Genomic DNA, 21581 nt, shown 5'->3' with positions numbered 1-21581 from the left:
ATGTCCAGCCAATTGGGAGGCTTTTTATTGTTGTTGCAATCGTGTCCCGGGGTCGTCACGAACTTTGCTCTGTTGCAGGCTCGCTTGAACACAAGGCATTGCATTGCAACCCGTGTTCAAATGGACGTATTCAATTATAGCTGTGTTCAAATGGACGTATTCAATTATAGCTGTGTTCAAATGGACGTATTCAATTATAGCTGTGTTCAAATGGACGTTGTTGCATTAATTTTAAAGACTCGCTCGAACTGATGTCTTCCCTTAAAGTCTCGCTCAAACGAACACAGTCCTATTCAACACTCGCTCAAACGTACGTAATGTTATTCAACACTCGCTCGAACGTACGTAATGTTATTCAACACTCGCTCGAACGTACGTAATGTTATTCAACACTCGCTCGAACGTACGTAATGTTATTCAACACTCGCTCGAACGTACGTAATGTTATTCAACACTCGCTCGAACGTGCATAATGTTATTCAACACTCGCTCGAACGTACATAATGTTATTCAACACTCGCTCAAACGTACGTAATGTTATTCAACACTCGCTCAAACGTACGTAATGTTATTCAACACTCGCTCACACTTACAGCGGTTCAATATAATCTCGCTCGATAAGCTGCGACAGGAACACCGAACTATCACAATACTTTATGTGATTATCGTTTGGAATCTGCCTATCAGACAGAGATAAATACTCTGAATTTTTTTTTTTATCAGGATCAGAAACCTTATTATGATTTATCTTTTGGATTTGGATTTATCAAAAGGATTATTTACTGAGGTTGTTGGAATTCACTAGTCATCCTGTGGCTCAGGATATCTTTACTCAACACCTTGTGTGGCTCAGGATATCTTTACTCAACACCTTGTGTGGCTCAGGATATCTTTACTCAACACCTTGTGTGGCTCAGGATATCTTTACTCAACACCTTGTGTGGCTCAGGATATCTTTACTCAACACCTTGTGTGACTCAGGATATCTTTACTCAACACCTTGTGTGGCTCAGGATACCTTTACTCAACACCTTGTGTAGCTCAGGATATCTTTACTCAACACCTTGTGTGACTCAGGATATCTTTACTCAACACCTTGTGTAGCTCAGGATATCTTTACTCAACACCTTGTGTAGCTCAGGATATCTTTACTCAACACCTTGTGTAGCTCAGGATACCTTTACTCAACACCTTGTGTGGCTCAGGATATCTTTACTCAACACCTTGTGTGGCTCAGGATATCTTTACTCAACACCTTGTGGGGCTCAGGATATCTTTACTCAACACCTTGTGTGGCTCAGGATATCTTTACTCAACACCTTGTGTGGCTCAGGATATCTTTACTCAACACCTTGTGTGGCTCAGGATACCTTTACTCAACACCTTGTGTGGCTCAGGATATCTTTACTCAACACCTTGTGTAGCTCAGGATATCTTTACTCAACACCTTGTGGGGCTCAGGATATCTTTACTCAACACCTTGTGTGGCTCAGGATATCTTTACTCAACACCTTGTGTAGCTCAGGATATCTTTACTCAACACCTTGTGGGGCTCAGGATATCTTTACTCAACATCTTGTGTGGCTCAGGATATCTTTACTCAACACCTTGTGTGGCTCAGGATATCTTTACTCAACACCTTGTGTGGCTCAGGATATCTTTACTCAACACCTTGTGTGACTCAGGATATCTTTACTCAACACCTTGTGTGGCTCAGGATACCTTTACTCAACACCTTGTGTAGCTCAGGATATCTTTACTCAACACCTTGTGTGACTCAGGATATCTTTACTCAACACCTTGTGTAGCTCAGGATATCTTTACTCAACACCTTGTGTAGCTCAGGATATCTTTACTCAACACCTTGTGTAGCTCAGGATACCTTTACTCAACACCTTGTGTGGCTCAGGATATCTTTACTCAACACCTTGTGTGGCTCAGGATATCTTTACTCAACACCTTGTGGGGCTCAGGATATCTTTACTCAACACCTTGTGTGGCTCAGGATATCTTTACTCAACACCTTGTGTGGCTCAGGATATCTTTACTCAACACCTTGTGTGGCTCAGGATACCTTTACTCAACACCTTGTGTGGCTCAGGATATCTTTACTCAACACCTTGTGTAGCTCAGGATATCTTTACTCAACACCTTGTGGGGCTCAGGATATCTTTACTCAACACCTTGTGTGGCTCAGGATATCTTTACTCAACACCTTGTGTAGCTCAGGATATCTTTACTCAACACCTTGTGGGGCTCAGGATATCTTTACTCAACATCTTGTGTGGCTCAGGATATCTTTACTCAACACCTTGTGTGGCTCAGGATATCTTTACTCAACACCTTGTGTGGCTCAGGATATCTTTACTCAACACCTTGTGTGGCTCAGGATATCTTTACTCAACACCTTGTGTGACTCAGGATATCTTTACTCAACACCTTGTGTGGCTCAGGATATCTTTACTCAACACCTTGTGTGGCTCAGGATATCTTTACTCAACACCTTGTGTAGCTCAGGATATCTTTACTCAACACCTTGTGTGGCTCAGGATATCTTTACTCAACACCTTGTGGGGCTCAGGATATCTTTACTCAACACCTTGTGGGGCTCAGGATATCTTTACTCAACACCTTGTGTGGCTCAGGATATCTTTACTCAACACCTTGCGTGGCTCAGGATATCTTTACTCAACACCTTGTGTGGCTCAGGATATCTTTACTCAACACCTTGTGTGGCTCAGGATATCTTTACTCAACACCTTGTATGGCTCAGGATATCTTTACTCAACACCTTGTGGGGCTCAGGATACCTTTACTCAACACCTTCTAAATCTAAATTATCCATTTCAAAATTAATCACTCGTAATTCCATAACAATTGCTTTATCTTGGGATAAATATTATGTAAAGTCAGTTACAAATTGTCGGTTATTACTGGATCTCGTGTTTGAATTTGAAGATGATTTGAAATTTGTGTATGTGAATGTTGTTATTTACGAATATTTTATATTTTAACAGTATATATGAATATGATGCATAACATGAATTATTTTTTAATTAAAACAAAAAAAAAAAAAATATATATATATATATATATATATATATATATATATATATATATATATATATATATATATATATATATATATATATATATATATATATATATACCATTTCTCTGTTTACATGTATAATATGCTTTTGAATTTAAAACTTTTTTAAATATATTTATTCATCATTATTCAATTCCTTCGTGATTTACATACACATTTATATTAAATAAATATAATGTAGTACGCTGCAATTTGAAGATTGGAATTTTTAGGACACTTAATATTGTATATTAAGAGTTATGGCTGCGCCAGGAAGCACGAATGTTCCAGTAATATCCAGGGCGATGACGTCACAGCCAGGTCCATTTATCAGCCAATATTTTATCAGAGGATGAACTGAGTCACGGGAAGTTTAGGGCACATTTCTGAACAATATTCCCAGGATGATGGGGGATGTTGACCCCGGGTGGGGGGGGGGGGGGGAATATATGTACTCACCTAGTTGTGCTTGCGGGGGTTGAGCTTCGGCTCTTTGGTCCCGCCTCTCAACAGGTATCTTTACTGATAAGACACTGTCGGGGGCGGGAAACCTGAAATCATTTTTGTTATCAATCTTTTTTCTTGGGGGGGCAGGGATGTTCGTGCGCGGGCCCTAAGCCTCTGGCCTGCGCGGGCCCTAAGCCTCTGGCCTGCGCGGGCCCTGAGCCTCTGGCCTGCGCGGGCCCTAAGCCTCTGGCCTGCGCGGGCCCTAAGCCTCTGGCCTGCGCGGGCCCTAAGCCGCTGGCCTGCGCGGGCCCTGAGCCTCTGGCCTGCGCGGGCCCTGAGCCTCTGGCTTGCACGGGCCCTAAGCCTCTGGCCTGCGCGGGCCCTAAGCCTCTGGCCTGCGCGGGCCCTAAGCCTCTGGCCTGCGCGGGCCCTAAGCCGCTGGCCTGCGCGGGCCCTGAGCCTCTGGCCTGCGCGGGCCCTGAGCCTCTGGCTTGCACGGGCCCTAAGCCTCTGACCTGCGCGGGCCCTGAGCCTCTGGCCTGTGTGGGCCCTGAGCCTCTGGCCTGTGCGGGCCCTGAGCCTCTGGCCTGCGCGGGCCCTGAGCCTCTGGCCTGCGCGGGCCCTAAGCCTCTGGCCTGCGCGGGCCCTAAGCCTCTGGCCTGCGCGGGCCCTAAGCCTCTGGCCTGCGCGGGCCCTGAGCCTCTGGCCTGCGCGGGCCCTAAGCCTCTGGCCTGCGCGGGCCCTAAGCCTCTGGCCTGCGCGGGCCCTAAGCCTCTGGCCTGTGCGGGCCCTAAGCCTCTGGCCTGCGCGGGCCCTAAGCCTCTGGCCTGTGCGGGCCCTAAGCCTCTGGCCTGCGCGGGCCCTGAGCCTCTGGCCTGCGCGGGCCCTAAGCCTCTGGCCTGTGCGGGCCCTAAGCCTCTGGCCTGCGCGGGCCCTAAGCCTCTGGCTGGCCCACTAAGCATTGCTTGTTTCTGTTTTACTTGGGCGGAGTATGAGTGTTTATGACCCGTATGGTCGCTTCAGTAAGATTTTGTCCCATGTGTTTAACAACTTCTTCTGCTCTGTTGAAGCTAAGTTGAAATCTTAATGGGTTTGTAACTGTGCACTGTGTTAGATAATGTTCCAGTGGTCTGTTGTGGTTGTAACTGTGCACTGTGTTAGATAATGTTCCAGTGGTCTGTTGTGGCTGTAACTGTGCACTGTGTTAGATAATGTTCCAGTGGTCTGTTGTGGCTGTAACTGTGCACTGTGTTAGATAATGTTCCAGTAGTCTGTTGTGGTTGTAACTGTGCACTGTGTTAGATAATGTTCCAGTGGTCTGTTGTGGCTGTAACTGTGCACTGTGTTAGATAATGTTCCAGTGGTCTGTTGTGGCTGTAACTGTGTACTGTGTTAGATAATGTTCCAGTGGTCTGTCGGGCATTTCTCCACAGTGTTGACATTTCCTCTCATCTTCGGGAACCTGTAAGCCTATCTCCCATGCACATGGGTATCCCCGCCTGATGTGATGTAAGTGTACTTCTGTTGCTCTACTGTTCCCTTTCATCACACTAAGTGGTTCGTAGTTGGTTGATGTCTTGTACCAACCCGCAGATCCTGATGTTGCAACTGCTGTGTTGTGGTCACTGCTTCTGGCAGTTGCTGTTGTGAATGTTGATGTTCTGGTGTGTTGACTACCTGACTGTTGTTGTTGATAGTCTGTATGTCCATGTTGTGTTGGTTGTCCTCTTGTGCTCCGTCTTGTCTCAGACTATGTCTTGTGTAACTGTGGTCTGCTGCACGATCTTGTCCATTATCACACAAGTGATTTCTTGAGTCTGTTGTTGTGAGGCGTTCTGCGTCATCTGTAGGCAATTGATAATGGTCTCTGCCATGATCTTCACCATGTTCTTCAGCTGGACCTCGGGGGTAAGAACTCGGTGGTGTATATCTGTTGTGTTGATTCCGAAAGTAATTGTTTTTTGCTCTTTTGCATTTGCTGTATTTCGGCAACACTTTTGTGTATTTTCTGATTTGGAATTAATAGATTTGGGAAGTTTTGCTCTGTGAGAGTGTGTGTGTGTTGTGGCTGTGCACGAGTGTTCCAGACGGTGGTGTTGGTGTATGTGGTGCTGGTCTGTGTTTATCCTGGCCTGAGCTGTCTGCACCCTTTGTTTCCGTGCAGAGCAGGTTGTGCTCCAGGCATGATGTTTGCCTCCACAATTTGGACATTTGGCTGTTGTGGTCTGGTTTGCCTTGTGCTTGGCAATACAGTCTTTGGTTGGATGTCTCAGGCTGCACACTCCGCACCTCTCCTGTCCGGTGCAGCGTGACTGATGGTGGCCGTATTTCTGGCACCTGAAGCAGCGCAGGGGTTCTGGGACGTATGGCCTCTGTCGGTATGTTCCCCAATTTCCAAGACTGAATGTTTCTGGCACATATTCCATGACGGTCACCAGAACTTGACGTGTCGCTGCCTTGTCTACTTTTGTGCGGCATCGTTCCGCATTCAGGATTTGCTTGTGTTCTAGTACTGGATCCAGGGGAAAGTCGATTGGGTATCCCAAAAGCACGACTCTTGTGCGTCTCTCTGAAGGGTCCAGCTTTTCCAAGCATACAGGTTTCCCTTGCAGGACTCTTACTTTTTCTAAGTAATGTGCAGTCTGTTGGTCTTGTGGTGTCATTATTATTTCTCCTTTCAGGTTGACTGTAATGGAAAGTTTGAGCTCTGGTTGTTCTTTTTCCATTGCCGTTACTACTCCATATGCTGTAGGAAAGTGGTCGGTCTGCATTATCTTGAATTTTGGAAGCTGTGCAGAGTCTGGCGATGTCTGGTGTGAGACTGGTGGTGTCCTCTCCTGTCTCATACTGTTGTCCTGTGGCTGGGCTGTGGAGAGAGGCACATTGTCTGACACTGGTTGGTGTGAGACTGGTGGTGTCCTCTCCTGTCTCATACTGTTGTCCTGTGGCTGGGCTGTGGAGAGAGGCACATTGTCTGACACTGGCTGGTGTGAGACTGGTGGTGTCCTCTCCTGTCTCATACTGTTGTCCTGTGGCTGGGCTGTGGAGAGAGGCACATTGTCTGACACTGGCTGGTGTGAGACTGGTGGTGTCCTCTCCTGTCTCATACTGTTGTCCTGTGGCTGGGCTGTGGAGAGAGGCACATTGTCTGACACTGGCTGGTGTGTGACTGATGCTGTCTTCTCTAGGTCCATTACGTCTGCTGTCTTGCTGGTAGAGGCAAGTGGTGAAGCCTCGATAGCAGTTTTCTTCGGTCCCTGCTGCACATCGGTCCACCGTCCCTCCTCGTCTGAAAGCTGCCTCCATTTCCTCTTTCTCTTAGCCTTCCCCATGACTCCCTCCACGTAGTAAGGACCGAATCACTGCCCTACCTAATGCCTGAGACACTCCTAGGCCTGGAGAAATTCATTCCCCTCCAACGGAGGTCGTAGAATGATTCCCCCAGGTGGAATCAGGGATACCTAGCACCTAAATGACCTGTTTGGTCTACCTTTCCCTGTCAGGCTCAGTACACCTTCTAAGGTGCTCCCTTGTGGCACTGCCCGCAGGGTATCGCCTCGCCCTTCAGGGTAGGACTCTAAGTGACCTGCTCAGTGATACGGTCCTCAAAAGAAAAAAAATATATCGGTCATGGGCGTCGAGAGTGCGGTACGAGAGTTTGGGTCGCCTGCGCACTGGGTTGCGCAGAATACCAGTCAGCTAGGCAGCAGGTAAACAACAACGTTGTTTCTCCGTCAATTGTAGACGAAATCGGAATTGTTTCTTTCCAAACAATATATTATCTGGATCATGTAATATTGATGTATTCTTCCTCACAAAAGCGCGATGATTTGAGCTGATGGGAGCTCAGAATCGTGAGTTTTTCCGGAAACAAATCCGAGTGCGGCCAACTAGCAATGGCGCCGACAGCGAGTGCACCGCAGGGTTGCCAGATCCAAAATGCTGAAAGTAGCGAGCTGAGGATTTAAAAGTAGCGAATTTGCAATAAGAGTAGCCCAATTTTTTATTTAGTGACTGATACAGGTTTCAAAGTAATATATTTTATTGTATAGAGTACACTACACGATTTTAATTGTTTTGTTAATATTATCTCTGCATATATATGTATATATATATATATATATATATATATATATATATATATATATATATATATATATATATATATATATATATATATATATATATATATATATGTATAAATATATATATATATATATATATATATATATATATATATATTAGTATATTTTGGTAGCAGTCTTTCCTGTAGACATATATTATTAAATATGACCGAAAAAGTAAGATTAATAATTCTAACAAAAATTTTCTCAATCTTTCGTACATTACGCTTCACTGTTGGTGAGCCCTGTTGTCGCTTCAGCAACAGGGCTCCATTAAGGAACATATAATCTCTTCCCACAACCAAACCATCGCCAGAGAAATCCTAGTAAACAACACAGAAATCATCTATAGATACAGCGATAGCAGGCGGCTTGACGTTTGCGAGGCACTACACATCAAGAAGTCAACACCAGCAATCAACAGCCAATTATTGCACAACTATATTCTACCCACCTCAAGACTCCGCTCCAATATAGAAGCATCAAGAAATATGGACCAATAGGCTTTCTACAAACACTTCTATTCAATACCCATTGTTTCTGTTCTGTCTTGTGTTGATACTTTTAATACCCTATTAATATCCCCTCCTGTTCTGTCTTGTGTTAATGCCACATCACCCTTCCCACCTCACTCAAATGTAGATATAAAATCAGAGATACGTTCTAATCAGTTGTGTATTTGTGAAGTCTTTGAAAATGTAATAAGTTTTACGAAACGCGCCCGTGTCGCGTCAGACTAGAAATAAAAATGAATTTTGGAGAAGTGATTTTTGATTTACCTCCAACAGTGAAGCGTAATGTACGAAAGATTGAGAAAATTCGTGTTAGAATTATTAATCTTACTTTTTCGGTCATATTTAATAATATATATATATATATATATATAATATGTTCCAACCAGGGCATCGTAGAGAGAATAGAGGGTCTTCTGCCAAATATCCATAAAACTAAACCTGAAGACAGCACACTCCTAGGAGCTCCCCTGGGGTTGAAAGCCATCGATGAGGTCCTTGATAAGAAAATCGCCGACCTTAAGAGGATGGATGGGAGGATTGAGGATATTGATGCTCATGATGCACTCTACCTCATCACCAAATGTCTGTCCCTCCCCAGGTTAACCTACTTTCTGAGGTGTTCACCATCTTACAGTAGCCAAAAACTAAGTGAGTATGACCGGTTACTGAAATCAATGCTAGAAAAAGCCCTTAACCTCTCTCTCGATGACCTACAGTGGAAACAAGCCACTCTTCCCGTAAGACTTGGGGGCCTCGGAGTTTGAACAGCAACGCAAATAGCTGTTCCAGCCTTCCTGTCCTCCTTATCAGCATCCGACGACCTTGTGAAGGAAATTCTACCTGCCCACTTACATCAGCTGGCTGGTGTACATGATCCCAATTTTACACGCTGTGCCACAGAGTGGGCCTCTCGTGCAGGCCCATCACCTCAACCACCATCCCCAAAAGCCCACAAGCAATCCAGCTGGGATAGCCCCATTGTAGACCAAGTTGCTGCAGAGTGCCTGGGTGCTGCAACAACACAACACGACATTGCTCGCCTCACAGCAGTAGCAGTACCACATGCAGGGGATTTCCTGTTAGCAACCCCAATGTCGGCAACTGGCACGCGTCTCACACCACACACCCTCCGAATTGCTGTGGCCCTCCGCCTTGCTGCCCCAATCCACACCAGATATAGGTGTATTTGCGGCGAGGTGGTGGCTGACAGGTACGGCCACCATGGCCTACTCTGCCAAAGCACAAGGGAATGGCACTCGAGGCACAGTGAAGTTAACGACATCATCAAGAGGAGCCTCACCACAGCTGGATGCCCAGCTGAAAGAGAGCCCCGTTACCTAACGCCCCGTAACTCTGATGCTCTTATTGGTCGCCCGGATGGTATCACAGTGAACCCCTGGAAGAATGGCAAGCAGTTGGTATGGGACTACACGTGCGTATCAACCCTGGCTAACACCTACATTAACCTCAGTGTTGCACAACCAGGTGGCGCTGCCACCCACAGGGAAGCAGCCAAATCCCATAAGTACAGAGTACTGGATCACCACTACAATTTTGTCCCCATTGCTTCTGAGACACTCGGCGCCTGGGGTAAAAGTGCTACCAGTTTTTTTAAGTTAGTTTAGTTCATTTATTATGCACCCCATACCCATCTTGTGGGCGGTAGTGGAAAGGGTTACAGAGGCACATAATGGGCTCAGGGACTGAACCCCACAATTCATTTAGCTAAGCAAGGGATGGGTTCTAGGCTCATTGAAATGGGGGTGGTAGGAGAAAATAATATTAGTGTTCAGTGAGAAACCACAAGGTCTCCTCTGAATACATTTTATTTTCTTCTCCGAGGCTATGGGTCCCCACATTGGCACCAGAGGTGGTACCCTCACTATATATATATATATATATATATATATATATATATATATATATATATATATATATATATATATATATATATATATATATATATATATATGTCGTACCTAATAGCCAGAACGCACTTCTCAGCCTACTATTCAAGGCCCGATTTGCCTAATAAGCCAAGTTTTCATGAATTAATGTTTTTTCGTCTACCTAACCTACCTAACCTAACCTAACCTAGCTTTTTTTGGCAACCTAACCTAACCTTACCTATAAATATAGGTTAGGTTAGGTTAGGTAGGGTTGGTTAGGTTCGGTCATATATCTACGTTAATTTTAACTCCAATAAAAAAAAATTGACCTCATACATAGAGAAATGGGTGGCTTTATCATTTCATAAGAAAAAAATTATAGTAAATATATTAATTCAGGAAAACTTGGCTTATTAGGCAAATCGGGCCTTGAATAGTAGGCTGAGAAGTGAGTTCTGGCTACTAGGTACGACATATATATATATATATATATATATATATATATATATATATATATATATATATATATATATATATATATATATATATATATACAAAATATGATAATAGAATAACCTACCAATATTTGCTGTTTGAAGCATAATGGTTGTACAGTCCTTCCAAGTATTCACAGTTGAAGATTATCAAGAAGATCTTCGTCTGCATCCACAGGCTCGTTCTTGTATATTGGAGACTCATATTTAAGCATTGTCATGAGTGGTTCAAATTATGAGTAACAAATTACGTTTTCTTTAAGATATGTTTTGATTCTCAAGATTGATGTCAAAAGTTCAAGTCCCATTCCATTTCTCAGTTTAGTTTTCACAGATGTTACTCTAGAAAATACCCGTTAAACAAAGACATTACTGATTGGTAAGCTGTATATTTTCAAAGCAAATTCAGCGAGGTCAATCAATACGGGATCGCCAGCAGTGTTCTTGACGTTATTGCTTTGGTCTAAAATGACGGTCCAGATGTTGGAATTTGTCCCTCACAAATGTTTTACTAGTCAATGGTTAACAGTGTGCACCACTGACTTTCAATTTCACTAAGCTTAGATTAGGTCAGCTAATACTAATCGAAGTTCTGAAAATAGTGGTCGTGTGTGACTAAGACATATAAAAGGTGACAGATTTTTCACGTTTTTTAATGTTTCAGAATTACTTGGAATACGAGAAAGCTCTTGGCAAACTTTCACTAAAATATTATGGCATCTTGAATATTTTGAAATTTTTCCTAGGTTATAAAATTGTTTTGTCTGTTAGTTGCCAGAAGTGTTGAAAATTCGTAACCAAAATCCACTTTCTCCAAAGGCAGACATATATAATTGTAGTCCAAATTAACATGAAGCTTTGCATGATGAGGACGAAAGATTCTTCTGAGTATTCCAAGAGTGAAGTTTTGTAAGACAGTGTGAAGGCTACACTGATCTACTTCATCTTTTGATAAAGTCAATTCATACTTTCAAAATCATTTAGGATTGGTCTGAGACATGTGAAATATAGCTTATTGGAGGGATCAGCGTACATTGAAAATAGTTGCCTTGTAACATATTTATCACAAGAGCAAGAAGTGATATGGTAATCAGTTGTTAAAGACTCCCACTGATCTAACAGCCACTTTACACTACCGTTCCTTGCCAACCATCGTCTTCCTGACAAAGTTATTAACTGTAAAGGATGTTTACAATCATTTATCAATCTGTACATTTCTAGATAACTTTCTCCCCTTAATGAAGATCTGTGGAACCAGGTGTAACTTTCGGGATGAAGTATTAACGACAATTAAGGTTGGGAAGTCTAAGGCCCCTGGGGGGGATTACCTTGCCTTGCGGTTACTTTCTCTTTCAAAGGTTCCTAGAATCAATGTCCCCAGGGGGCCGGTCTCTGACCTGGCCTCCAGTGGTAAGTGGGCTTACCACTGGAGGCCAGGTAAGTCAATCAGGCTGTTTGACGCGGCTGTGATTTGAACACAGTACATTATAAAAGCATAAATACTCATCGTCCAGTTTAACATTACTAGCCCAACTTGCTTTTAAACTAGCCCAAAAAGTCGCAAGTAGCTAAATTAAAAATTTGGGAGCGCGGGTCTTTCAAAAGTAGCCCAATTCGCTACTTGTAGCCCAATCTGGCAAACTTGGCACCTAGTTGTGCTTGCGGGGGTTGAGCTTCGGCTCTTTGGTCCCGCCTCTTAACCGATATCTTTACTGTTACTGGTAAGACGCTCGTCCGGCCTGGCCAGGCATGAGCGCCTTGGCCTGGGTTCGTATCCTGGCCGGGGAGGATTGACTGGGCGCCAATCCTTAACTGTACGCCTCTGTTTACCCAACAGTGAATAGGCCCCAGGTTGTTAGACGCTTTGGCGGGTCGTATTCTGGGGAAATAGGGATTTTACCCACTGTCGGGGACAGGAAGCCTTATTTTGTTGTTGTCTATCGTCATTAATTATCCACAAAATGGGTATTTCGACCAACAAAAAATATTTGATTGTGACAAATATATTAACGTACGGGGCCAACGCTTGAACCAATCAGCGCTCAGGATTAAATATTGCCTCATCCAATCACAGCTTGGAATTTAATTTCTTGAATATCACTAGAGCCAATCAGATTTTAAAATTGGCAAGTGACGTCATCACCATAACCAATCAACGCGCTCCTTTTTTTTTAAATTGTATATTCGACTATCTTCGTTTTTTTCTATAGTATTTCAACCCCGAAAGAAATTATGAACGATATTTTTGGCTGTCTTAGGATATATTACTGTTAAAAGATATTGTAATCTCACTACCTACCGATATTCTTATACCTGGGATACGATTGCGACTCTAGAACGAGGCCAACTGCGCCACAGGGACCCCCCCCCCCCCTAAGGGAGATTTATAACAATAAGAGCGGTTAAAATGGGTCGCAGTTCGGTTGATTTGACATATTACATATTATTATGTAATATATGGATGTGTATTATATGATCTCTGTATTATATTGCATATATGATATGATGTGTATTATATGCATACACATCGGTATTGGGAACCGAGCGGACAGCACGCTGGACTTGTGATCCTGTGGTGCTGGGTTCGATCCCAGGCGCCGGCGAGAAACAATGGGTAGAGTTTCTTTCACCCTTATGCCCCTGTTACCTAGCAGTAAAATAGGTACCTGGGTGTTAGTCAGCTGTCACGGGCTGCTTCCTGGGGGGTGGAGGCCTGGTCGAGGACCGGGCCGCGGGGACACTAAAGCCCCGAAATCATCTCAAGATAACCTCATGATAACATCAAGAAGTCGACACCAGCAATCAACAGCCAATTAATGCACAACTATATTCTACCCACTTCAAGACTCCGTACCAATATAGAAGCATCAAGAAATATGAGCCAATAGGCCCTTTGCAGTTACTTCCATTCTTCCCCTTTAACTTACAAAATATTATACCCATTGTTTCGTGTTCTATCTTGTGTTGAAAGTTTGTGTTCACCTCATCCAAAACTGTTGTATCATATCACCTCACCCAAATGCGAGTATAAGTATGACGGATTAGCGTGTTTACAGGTTACAGTTGTGTGTGTGTAAACTAAAGACTTTGAAAATGTAATAAGTTATTACGAAACGCGTTCAGGCGTCGCGTCAGACAAGAAATAAAAATGAATTTTGGAGAACTGATTTTTCAATTACCATCGTCAGTGAAAAGAAACATAAGAAATATTGAGAAAATTCGTGTTAGAATTATTTATCTTACTTTTCCGGTCATATTTAACAACATATGATTACAAGAAAGACTGCTACCAAAATATACTAATATATATAATTATATGTGTCATATATAATTATATACTGTCATATAATTATATATTTATATTTATTTTAGCATATTTTTTCCTTCAATGTTCCTTTATCACTACCACTGAAATTTTAACAATCTGTAATATCAAAGGAATTACATTATACGAATTTTATAATTCATTATACATTATTATACGAATTTCGGAGAACATTTTGGATTTACATTATAGTAAGACCAATGTAGTTATATAAATAATTATAACTTTTTACCACCATCTTGTGTTAGCTTGAAGTCTTCAGTGGTATTATAAACTTTAAAATAACTTATATATGAAAATCTAGCAGCATTAATTTATATATGGATGGTAAATTTTAATTTTTTTATTATACTGTATATATTATAGTAATTTTGGTTGCGTTTTGTCTTGTAGTTATTGAAGATATTGTTGTCTGAAGGTCATTTGATTTGAAAATTTATTGTATAATTCAATTGATTTTATATATAAACTGAAACTTGATTGAGGTGAAAACTCTTCGGTATGTGGAAATTTAATCTGAAAACAAACTTACTTTAAACAATGATATAACGTTAATTACTGTCTCACTGGCTTATTCCTTGTATTTATTGCCTCGCTAACTGGCTTAACTGGACCAAGCCAGATGGCCTTCCAAAATAACTTTATTGGTATTTTAGTAAGACTTAAGCCAGTTGGTATTCTTCAGCCTTAAGCCAGGGACGTGGAGTTCCTGTGTAACTGGCTTAAGCCAGGGACGTGGAGTTCCTGTGTAACTGGCTTAAGCCAGGGACGTGGTGTTCCTGTGTAACTGGCTTAAGCCAGGGACGTGGTGTTCCTGTGTAACTGGCTTAAGCCAGGGACGTTGTGTAACTGGCTTAAGCCAGGGACGTGGTGTTCCTGTGTAACTGGCTTAAGCCGGATGGTGGCCCTCAGGAGTGGGTTTAAGGACCAACACATGTCAGTCTGGTCCACTTCAACGGGGTAATTTCGCGGGCCCAGTTGGCGTTTATTTGGCGCGAAATTGTGGCGGGAACATTACCCGGGACTGTCTTCCCGCTCTCTCTCTCTCTCTCTCTCTCTCTCTCTCTCTCTCTCTCTCTCTCTCTCTCTCTCTCTCTCTCTCTCTCTCTCTCTCTCTCTCTGTCTCTCTGTCTCTCTCTCTCTCTCTCTCTCTCTCTCTCTCTCTCTCTCTCTCTCTCTCTCTCTCTCTCTCTCTCTCTCTCTCTCTCTCTCTCTCTCTCTCTTTCTCTCTCTCTCTCTCTCTCTCTCTCTTTCTCTCTCTCTCTCTCTCTCTCTCTCTCTCTCTCTCTCTCTCTCTCTCTCTCTCTCTCTCTCTCTCTCTCTCTCTCTCTCTCTCTCTCTCTCTCTCTCTCTCTCTGTCTCTCTGTCTCTCTCTCTCTCTCTCTCTCTCTCTCTCTCTCTCTCTCTCTCTCTCTCTCTCTCTCTCTCTCTCTCTCTCTCTCTCTTTCTCTCTCTCTCTCTCTCTCTCTCTCTTTCTCTCTCTCTCTCTCTCTCTCTCTCTCTCTCTCTCTCTCTCTCTCTCTCTCTCTCTCTCTCTCTCTCTCTCTCTCTCTCTCTCTCTCTCTCTCTCTCCTTATATCACTGATAAAGAGAAAGAAGCTGAGACATGATCACCACATATGAAATACCCAGAGGAAGTAATTAGGGTAGACTATATAAAATGTCCCCCTATATATATATAGCAGTCCCCCGTGGTGCAGTGGTAAGACACTCGCTTGGCGCTTTGGCCTGGGGTTCCTATCCTGGCCGGGGAGGATTGACTGGGCACCAATCCTTAACTGTAGCCTTTGGATTAAGGAGCTGCCCAAAACGCTATACGGGTGGTCCCGTATAGCGGGACACACACACACACACACACACACACACACACACACACACACACACACACACACACAACACACACACACACAACACACACACACACAACACACACACACACACACACACAACACACACACACACACACACACACACACACACACAACACACACACACACACACACACACACACACACACACACACACACACACACACACACACACACACACACACACACACACACCAAACAGACAGAGAGAAAGATCTAGGAGTTGATATCACACCAAACCTGTCTCCTGAAGCCCACATAAAGAGAATAACGTCTGCGGCATATGCGAGGCTGGCTAACATCAGAACAGCGTTCAGGAACCTGTGTAAGGAATCATTCAGAATCTTGTACACCACATATGTAAGACCAATCCTGGAATATGCGGCCCCAGCATGGAGCCCGTACCTTGTCAAGCACAAGACGAAGCTGGAAAAAGTCCAAAGGTATGCTACTAGACTAGTCCCAGAACTAAGAGGCATGAGTTATGAGGAAAGGCTGCGGGAAATGCACCTTACGACACTGGAAGACAGAAGAGTAAGGGGGGACATGATCACAACCTACAAAATCCTCAGGGGAATCGACCGGGTAAACAAGGATGAACTATTCAACACTGGTGGGACGCGAACAAGGGGACACAGGTGGAAGCTGAGTACCCAAATGAGCCACAGAGACGTTAGAAAGAACTTTTTCAGTGTCAGAGTAGTTAGTAAATGGAATGCATTAGGAAGTGATGTGGTGGAGGCTGACTCCATACACAGTTTCAAATGTAGATATGATAGAGCCCAATAGGCTCAGGAACCTGTACACCAGATGATTGACTGTTGAGAGGCGGGACCAAAGAGCCAAAGCTCAACCCCCGCAAGCACAATTAGGTGAGTACAATTAGGTGAGTACAAACACAGAGAAGAATATTATCACAATAAAACCAGGAAATTGTAATATAGAGCAGCCGGCTCCTCCCCAGAGCCGCCACCACACGAGAGGCAGGAGAGAGAGAAGGATACATAGAGAGAGAGAGGAAGGTGCTAGAGAGAGGTAGTGGGTTATGCTAACACATGCTAGAGAGAGACGTAGCGGGTTATGCTAACACATGCTAGAGAGAGACGTAGCGGGTTATGCTAACACATGCTAGAGAGAGACGTAGCGGGTTATGCTAACACATGCTAGAGAGAGATGTAGCGGGTTATGCTAACACATGCTAGAGAGAGAGAGGTAGCGGGTTATGCTAACACATGCTAGAGAGAGACGTAGCGGGTTATGCTAACACATGCTAGAGAGAGAGAGGTAGCGGGTTATGCTAACACATGCTAGAGAGAGAGAGGTATAGCGGGTTATGCTAACACATGCTAGAGAGAGACGTAGCGGGTTATGCTAACACATGCTAGAGAGAGATGTAGCGGGTTATGCTAACACATGCTAGAGAGAGATGTAGCGGGTTATGCTAACACATGCTAGAGAGAGAGAGGTAGCGGGTTATGCTAACACATGCTAGAGAGAGACGTAGCGGGTTATGCTAACACATGCTAGAGAGAGAGAGGTAGCGGGTTATGCTAACACATGCTAGAGAGAGAGAGGTAGCGGGTTATGCTAACACATGCTAGAGAAAACAGCATATTTCGCTAAATAATGCCAAAGAAAAATAACTTAGTTTTTCTCAGCCAGAAGAGAAATGGAGTGTTTGAATAAGCCGTGACAGACAGTTTTGACATTTGTGTAGACATTAAACAAAGTTTAGAATGTAAACAAATGCGAATCTGAACCCAAAATATCAACCATTTAACATTTCAAAACAATAACGGTATATTAATAAAACTTTCCGGAATTTATTAATAAAATATTTGTGCATGATAAAAAAAATATATAAAAAATAAAATATTTGTGATGGAGACTAGGCTTCATAATAAATTAAACCCACGTTTTCCATTCAGCAACAGAAGCAGTTATGTGGACATGATCACCTCCATATGTACATATATATACATATATATATATATATATATATATATATATATATATATATATATATATATTTAACTTGTACTAAAGAGGCACCCTTCTTGAGCCCGGATGGGCACATGTATAAGCAAGTAGATGGGGTCGCCATGGGTTCTCCCCTAGGTGTCCTGTTTGCGAACTTCTACATGGGTACCATCGAGCAAAAAGTCTTAGTCGACATGAACTTGAAACCGGCCATATACTGCAGGTATGTTGACGACATTTTTACACAGGTACCTGATGTCAGACATCTGCAGGAGCTGAAGGAGGCATTTGAGCGGAATTCTGTGTTGCGTTTCACTTACGAGATGGAGAAGGATGGGAAGCTGCCCTTTCTAGATGTAACAGTCACGGAAAGGAGCGGAGGTTTCCACACTGCAGTCTACACTAAGGAAACAAACATAGGAATGTGCCTGAATGCCAACAGTGACTGCCCAGACAGGTACAAGAGGAGTGTTGTTAACGCTTATGTCGACCATGCTCTCAGCCACAGCTCAGGATGGAAGCAAGTCGATGAAGAACTCTGTAGGGTAAGGCAGGTCCTAGTCAACAACGGTTTCTCCAATGGTTTCGTTGAAGACATCATAAGAAGGAAGGTGAAACGCCATGCAACCTCTGAAGATACAACTAACACAACACCTGTAACCCCTATTAGACTATTTTACAGGAACTTCTTTTCCACAGCTCATAAAACGGAGGAAAGGGTCATGAAAGATATTGTTAATAGGAACGTTATCCCTACAGACAAAAATCAGAAGATACAACTGACGATTTACTATAAAACCAAGAAAACGGCCAACCTACTCATGAGAAACTCTCCAGACACAAAGCAGAACGCTTTAAAAGAGACCAACGTCGTCTATGCCTTCAAATGCCCACTTGGGGACTGTAAGCCTCAAAGAACTCAGCATATAGGCAAGACAACAACATCTCTTTCCAGGCGATTAACGATGCATAAGCAACAGGGCTCCATTAAGGAACATATAATCTCTTCCCACAACCAAACCATCACCAGAGAAGTCTTAACAAAAAACACGGAAATCATCGATAGATACAGCGATAGCAGGCGGCTTGACATCTGCGAGGCACTACACATTAAGAAGTCGACACCAGCAATCAACAGCCAATTAATGCACAACTATATTCTACCCACTTCAAGACTCCGCACCAATATAGAAGCATCAAGAAATATGGTCCAATAGGCCCTTTGCAGTTACTTCCATTCTTACCTTTAACTTTACCCAATATTATACCCATTGTTTCGTGTTCTGTCTTGTGTTGAAAGTTTGTTTTCACCTCATCCAAAACTGTTGTAACATATCACCTCACCCAAATGCGGGTATAAAATCATTGCTGTTTAAACTCTGTTTAGTGTTTGCAAGTTATAGTTGTGTGTGTAAACTAAAGTCTTTGAAAATGTAATAAGTTATTACGAAACGCGTTCACGTGTCGCGTCAGAGTACAAATAAAAATGAATTTTGGAGAATTGATTTTTCAATTACCATCAACAGTGAAAAGAAATATAAGAAATATTGAGAAAATTCGTGTTAGAATTATTAATCTTACTTTTTCGGTCATATTTAATAATATATATATATATATATATATATATATATATATATATATATATATATATATATATATGTGTGTGTGTGTGTGTGTGTGTGTGTGTGTGTGTGTGTGTGTGTGTGTGTGTGTGTGTGTGTGTGTGTGTGTGTGTGTGTGTGTGTGTAAAATAGAAAGTTTGTCTGTCTAAAGTATGATGTCAGATGCCATACACCTCACTAAACTTTCCAAGATGACACATGGGTAGTATGGGAGTCTCATAGGCTAGTCAAGAGCAGCCCCAGTGCCAACCTTAAAGATATATAAACAGCTACAGCAACCCCCCCCCCCCCTTTTTTTGCAATTTCCAGGAAATCAGGAATGAATTTTCGGTGGAGCTCTAATGAGAGAGGCAGAGAAAAGAGAGAGAAGAAAAGAGAAGGAGGAGAGAAAAGACAGAGAGAGAGAGAGAGAGAGAGAGAGAGAGAGAGAGAGAGAGAGAGAGAGAGAGAGAGAGAGAGAGAGAGAGAGAGAGAGAGAGAGAGAGAGAGAGAGAGAGCCAAGAGTCAACACACACATGTCAATACCTCACATAATCCCGCAAAATGAAAGGTAAACACGATGTTTTCCTCTTGATATCGTACCCCTGGCAACCCGCGGGCGACTGTTGACTTAATGATGTGTTCATTTATGATAAATATCGTCTTGTTTATATTAGTTACGATGCCCTGTGGAGGATCCTAACTCCCTGTGGAGGATCCTAACTCCCTGTGGAGGACCCTAACTCCCCTGTAGAGGATCCTAACTCCCCCGTGGAGGGTCCTTACTCCCGGTGGAGGAGCCTAACTCCCTGTTGAGGATCCTAACTCCCGGTGGAGGATCCTAACTCCCTGTGGAGGACCCTAACTCCCCTGTAGAGGATCCTAACTCCCCCGTGGAGGGTCCTAACTTCCCCGTGGAGGATCCTTACTCCCGGTGGAGGAGCCTAACTCCCTGTTGAGGATCCTAACTCCCGGTGGAGGAGCCTAACTCCCAGTGGAGGAGCCTAACTCCCCCGTGGAGGGTCCTAACTTCCTGTGGAGGATCCTAACTTCCCGTGGAGGATCATAACTCCCCCGTGGAGGATCCTAACTCTCCGTGGAAGATCCTAACTCTTCTGTGGAGGATCCTAACTCTTCTGTGGAGGATCCTAACTTTCCCGTGGAGGATCATAACTCCCCCGTGGAGGATCCTAACTCCCCGTGGAAGATCCTAACTCTCCTGTGGAGGATCCTAACTCTCCCGTGGAGAATCCTAACTTTCCCATGGAGGATCCTAACTCCTCCATGGAGGATCCTAACTCTCCCGTGGAGGATCCCAACTCTCCCGTGGAGGACCCTAACTCCTCCGTGGAGGATCCTAACTCTCCGTGGAAGATCCTAACTCTCCTGTGGAGGATCCTAACTCCCCGTGGAGGATCCTAACTCTCCCGTGGAGGATCCTAACTCCCTGTGGAGGATCCTAACTTCCCCATGGAGGATCCTAACTCCTCCGTGGAGGATCCTAACTCTCCCGTGGAGGATCCTAACTCTCCCGTGGAGGATCCTAACTCTCCTGTGGAGGATCCTAACTCTCCCATGGAGGATCCTAACTCTTCCGTGGAGGATCCTAACTCCTCCGTGGAGGATCCTAACTCCTCCGTGGAGGATCCTAACTCCTCCGTGGAGGATCCTAACTCCTCCGTGGAGGATCCTAACTCCTCCGTGGAGGATCCTAACTCCTCCGTGGAGGATCCTAACTCTCCCGTGGAGGATCCTAACTCCTCCGTGGAGGATCCTAACTCCCCCGTGGAGGATCCTAACTCCTCCGTGGAGGATCCTAACTCCCCCGTGGAGGATCCTAACTCTCCCATGGAGAATCCTAACTCCTCCGTGGAGGATCCTAACTCCCCCGTGGAGGATCCTAACTCCTCCGTGGAGGATCCTAACTCCTCCGTGGAGGATCCTAACTCCTCCGTGGAGGATCCTAACTCCCTGTGGAGGATCCTAACTCCTTCATGGAGGAACCTAACTACTCCGTAGAGAATCCTAACTCCCCCGTGGAGGATCCTAACTCCTCCATGGAGGATCCTAACTCCTCCATGGAGGATCTTACTCCTCTGTGGAGGATTCTAACTCCTTCATGGAGGATCTTACTCCTCCGTGGAGGATCCTAACTACTCCGTAGAGGATCCTAACTCCCTTGTGGAGGATCTTACTCCTCCGTGTAGGATCCTAACTCCTCCATGGAGGATCTTACTCCTCCGTGGA

General features: G+C 43.8%; 1 protein-coding gene across 1 annotated transcript; it reads left to right on the top strand.

The window, feature by feature from the left end:
* Nucleotides 1-20804: 20804 nt before the first annotated feature.
* LOC123767054 (uncharacterized) lies at nucleotides 20805-21353 on the top strand. Its single transcript, XM_045756524.2, has one exon. It carries the CDS (start codon nucleotides 20805-20807, stop codon nucleotides 21351-21353), a length of 549 nt encoding a protein of 182 aa, XP_045612480.1.
* The last annotated feature ends 228 nt before the right edge of the window (nucleotides 21354-21581 follow it).

Source organism: Procambarus clarkii, chromosome 5 (genome assembly GCF_040958095.1).
Source record: "Procambarus clarkii isolate CNS0578487 chromosome 5, FALCON_Pclarkii_2.0, whole genome shotgun sequence".
NCBI lineage: Eukaryota > Metazoa > Arthropoda > Malacostraca > Decapoda > Cambaridae > Procambarus > Procambarus clarkii.
Note: the sequence above shows the minus strand (reverse complement) of the source record. Positions and strands in the feature narration are given on the sequence as shown.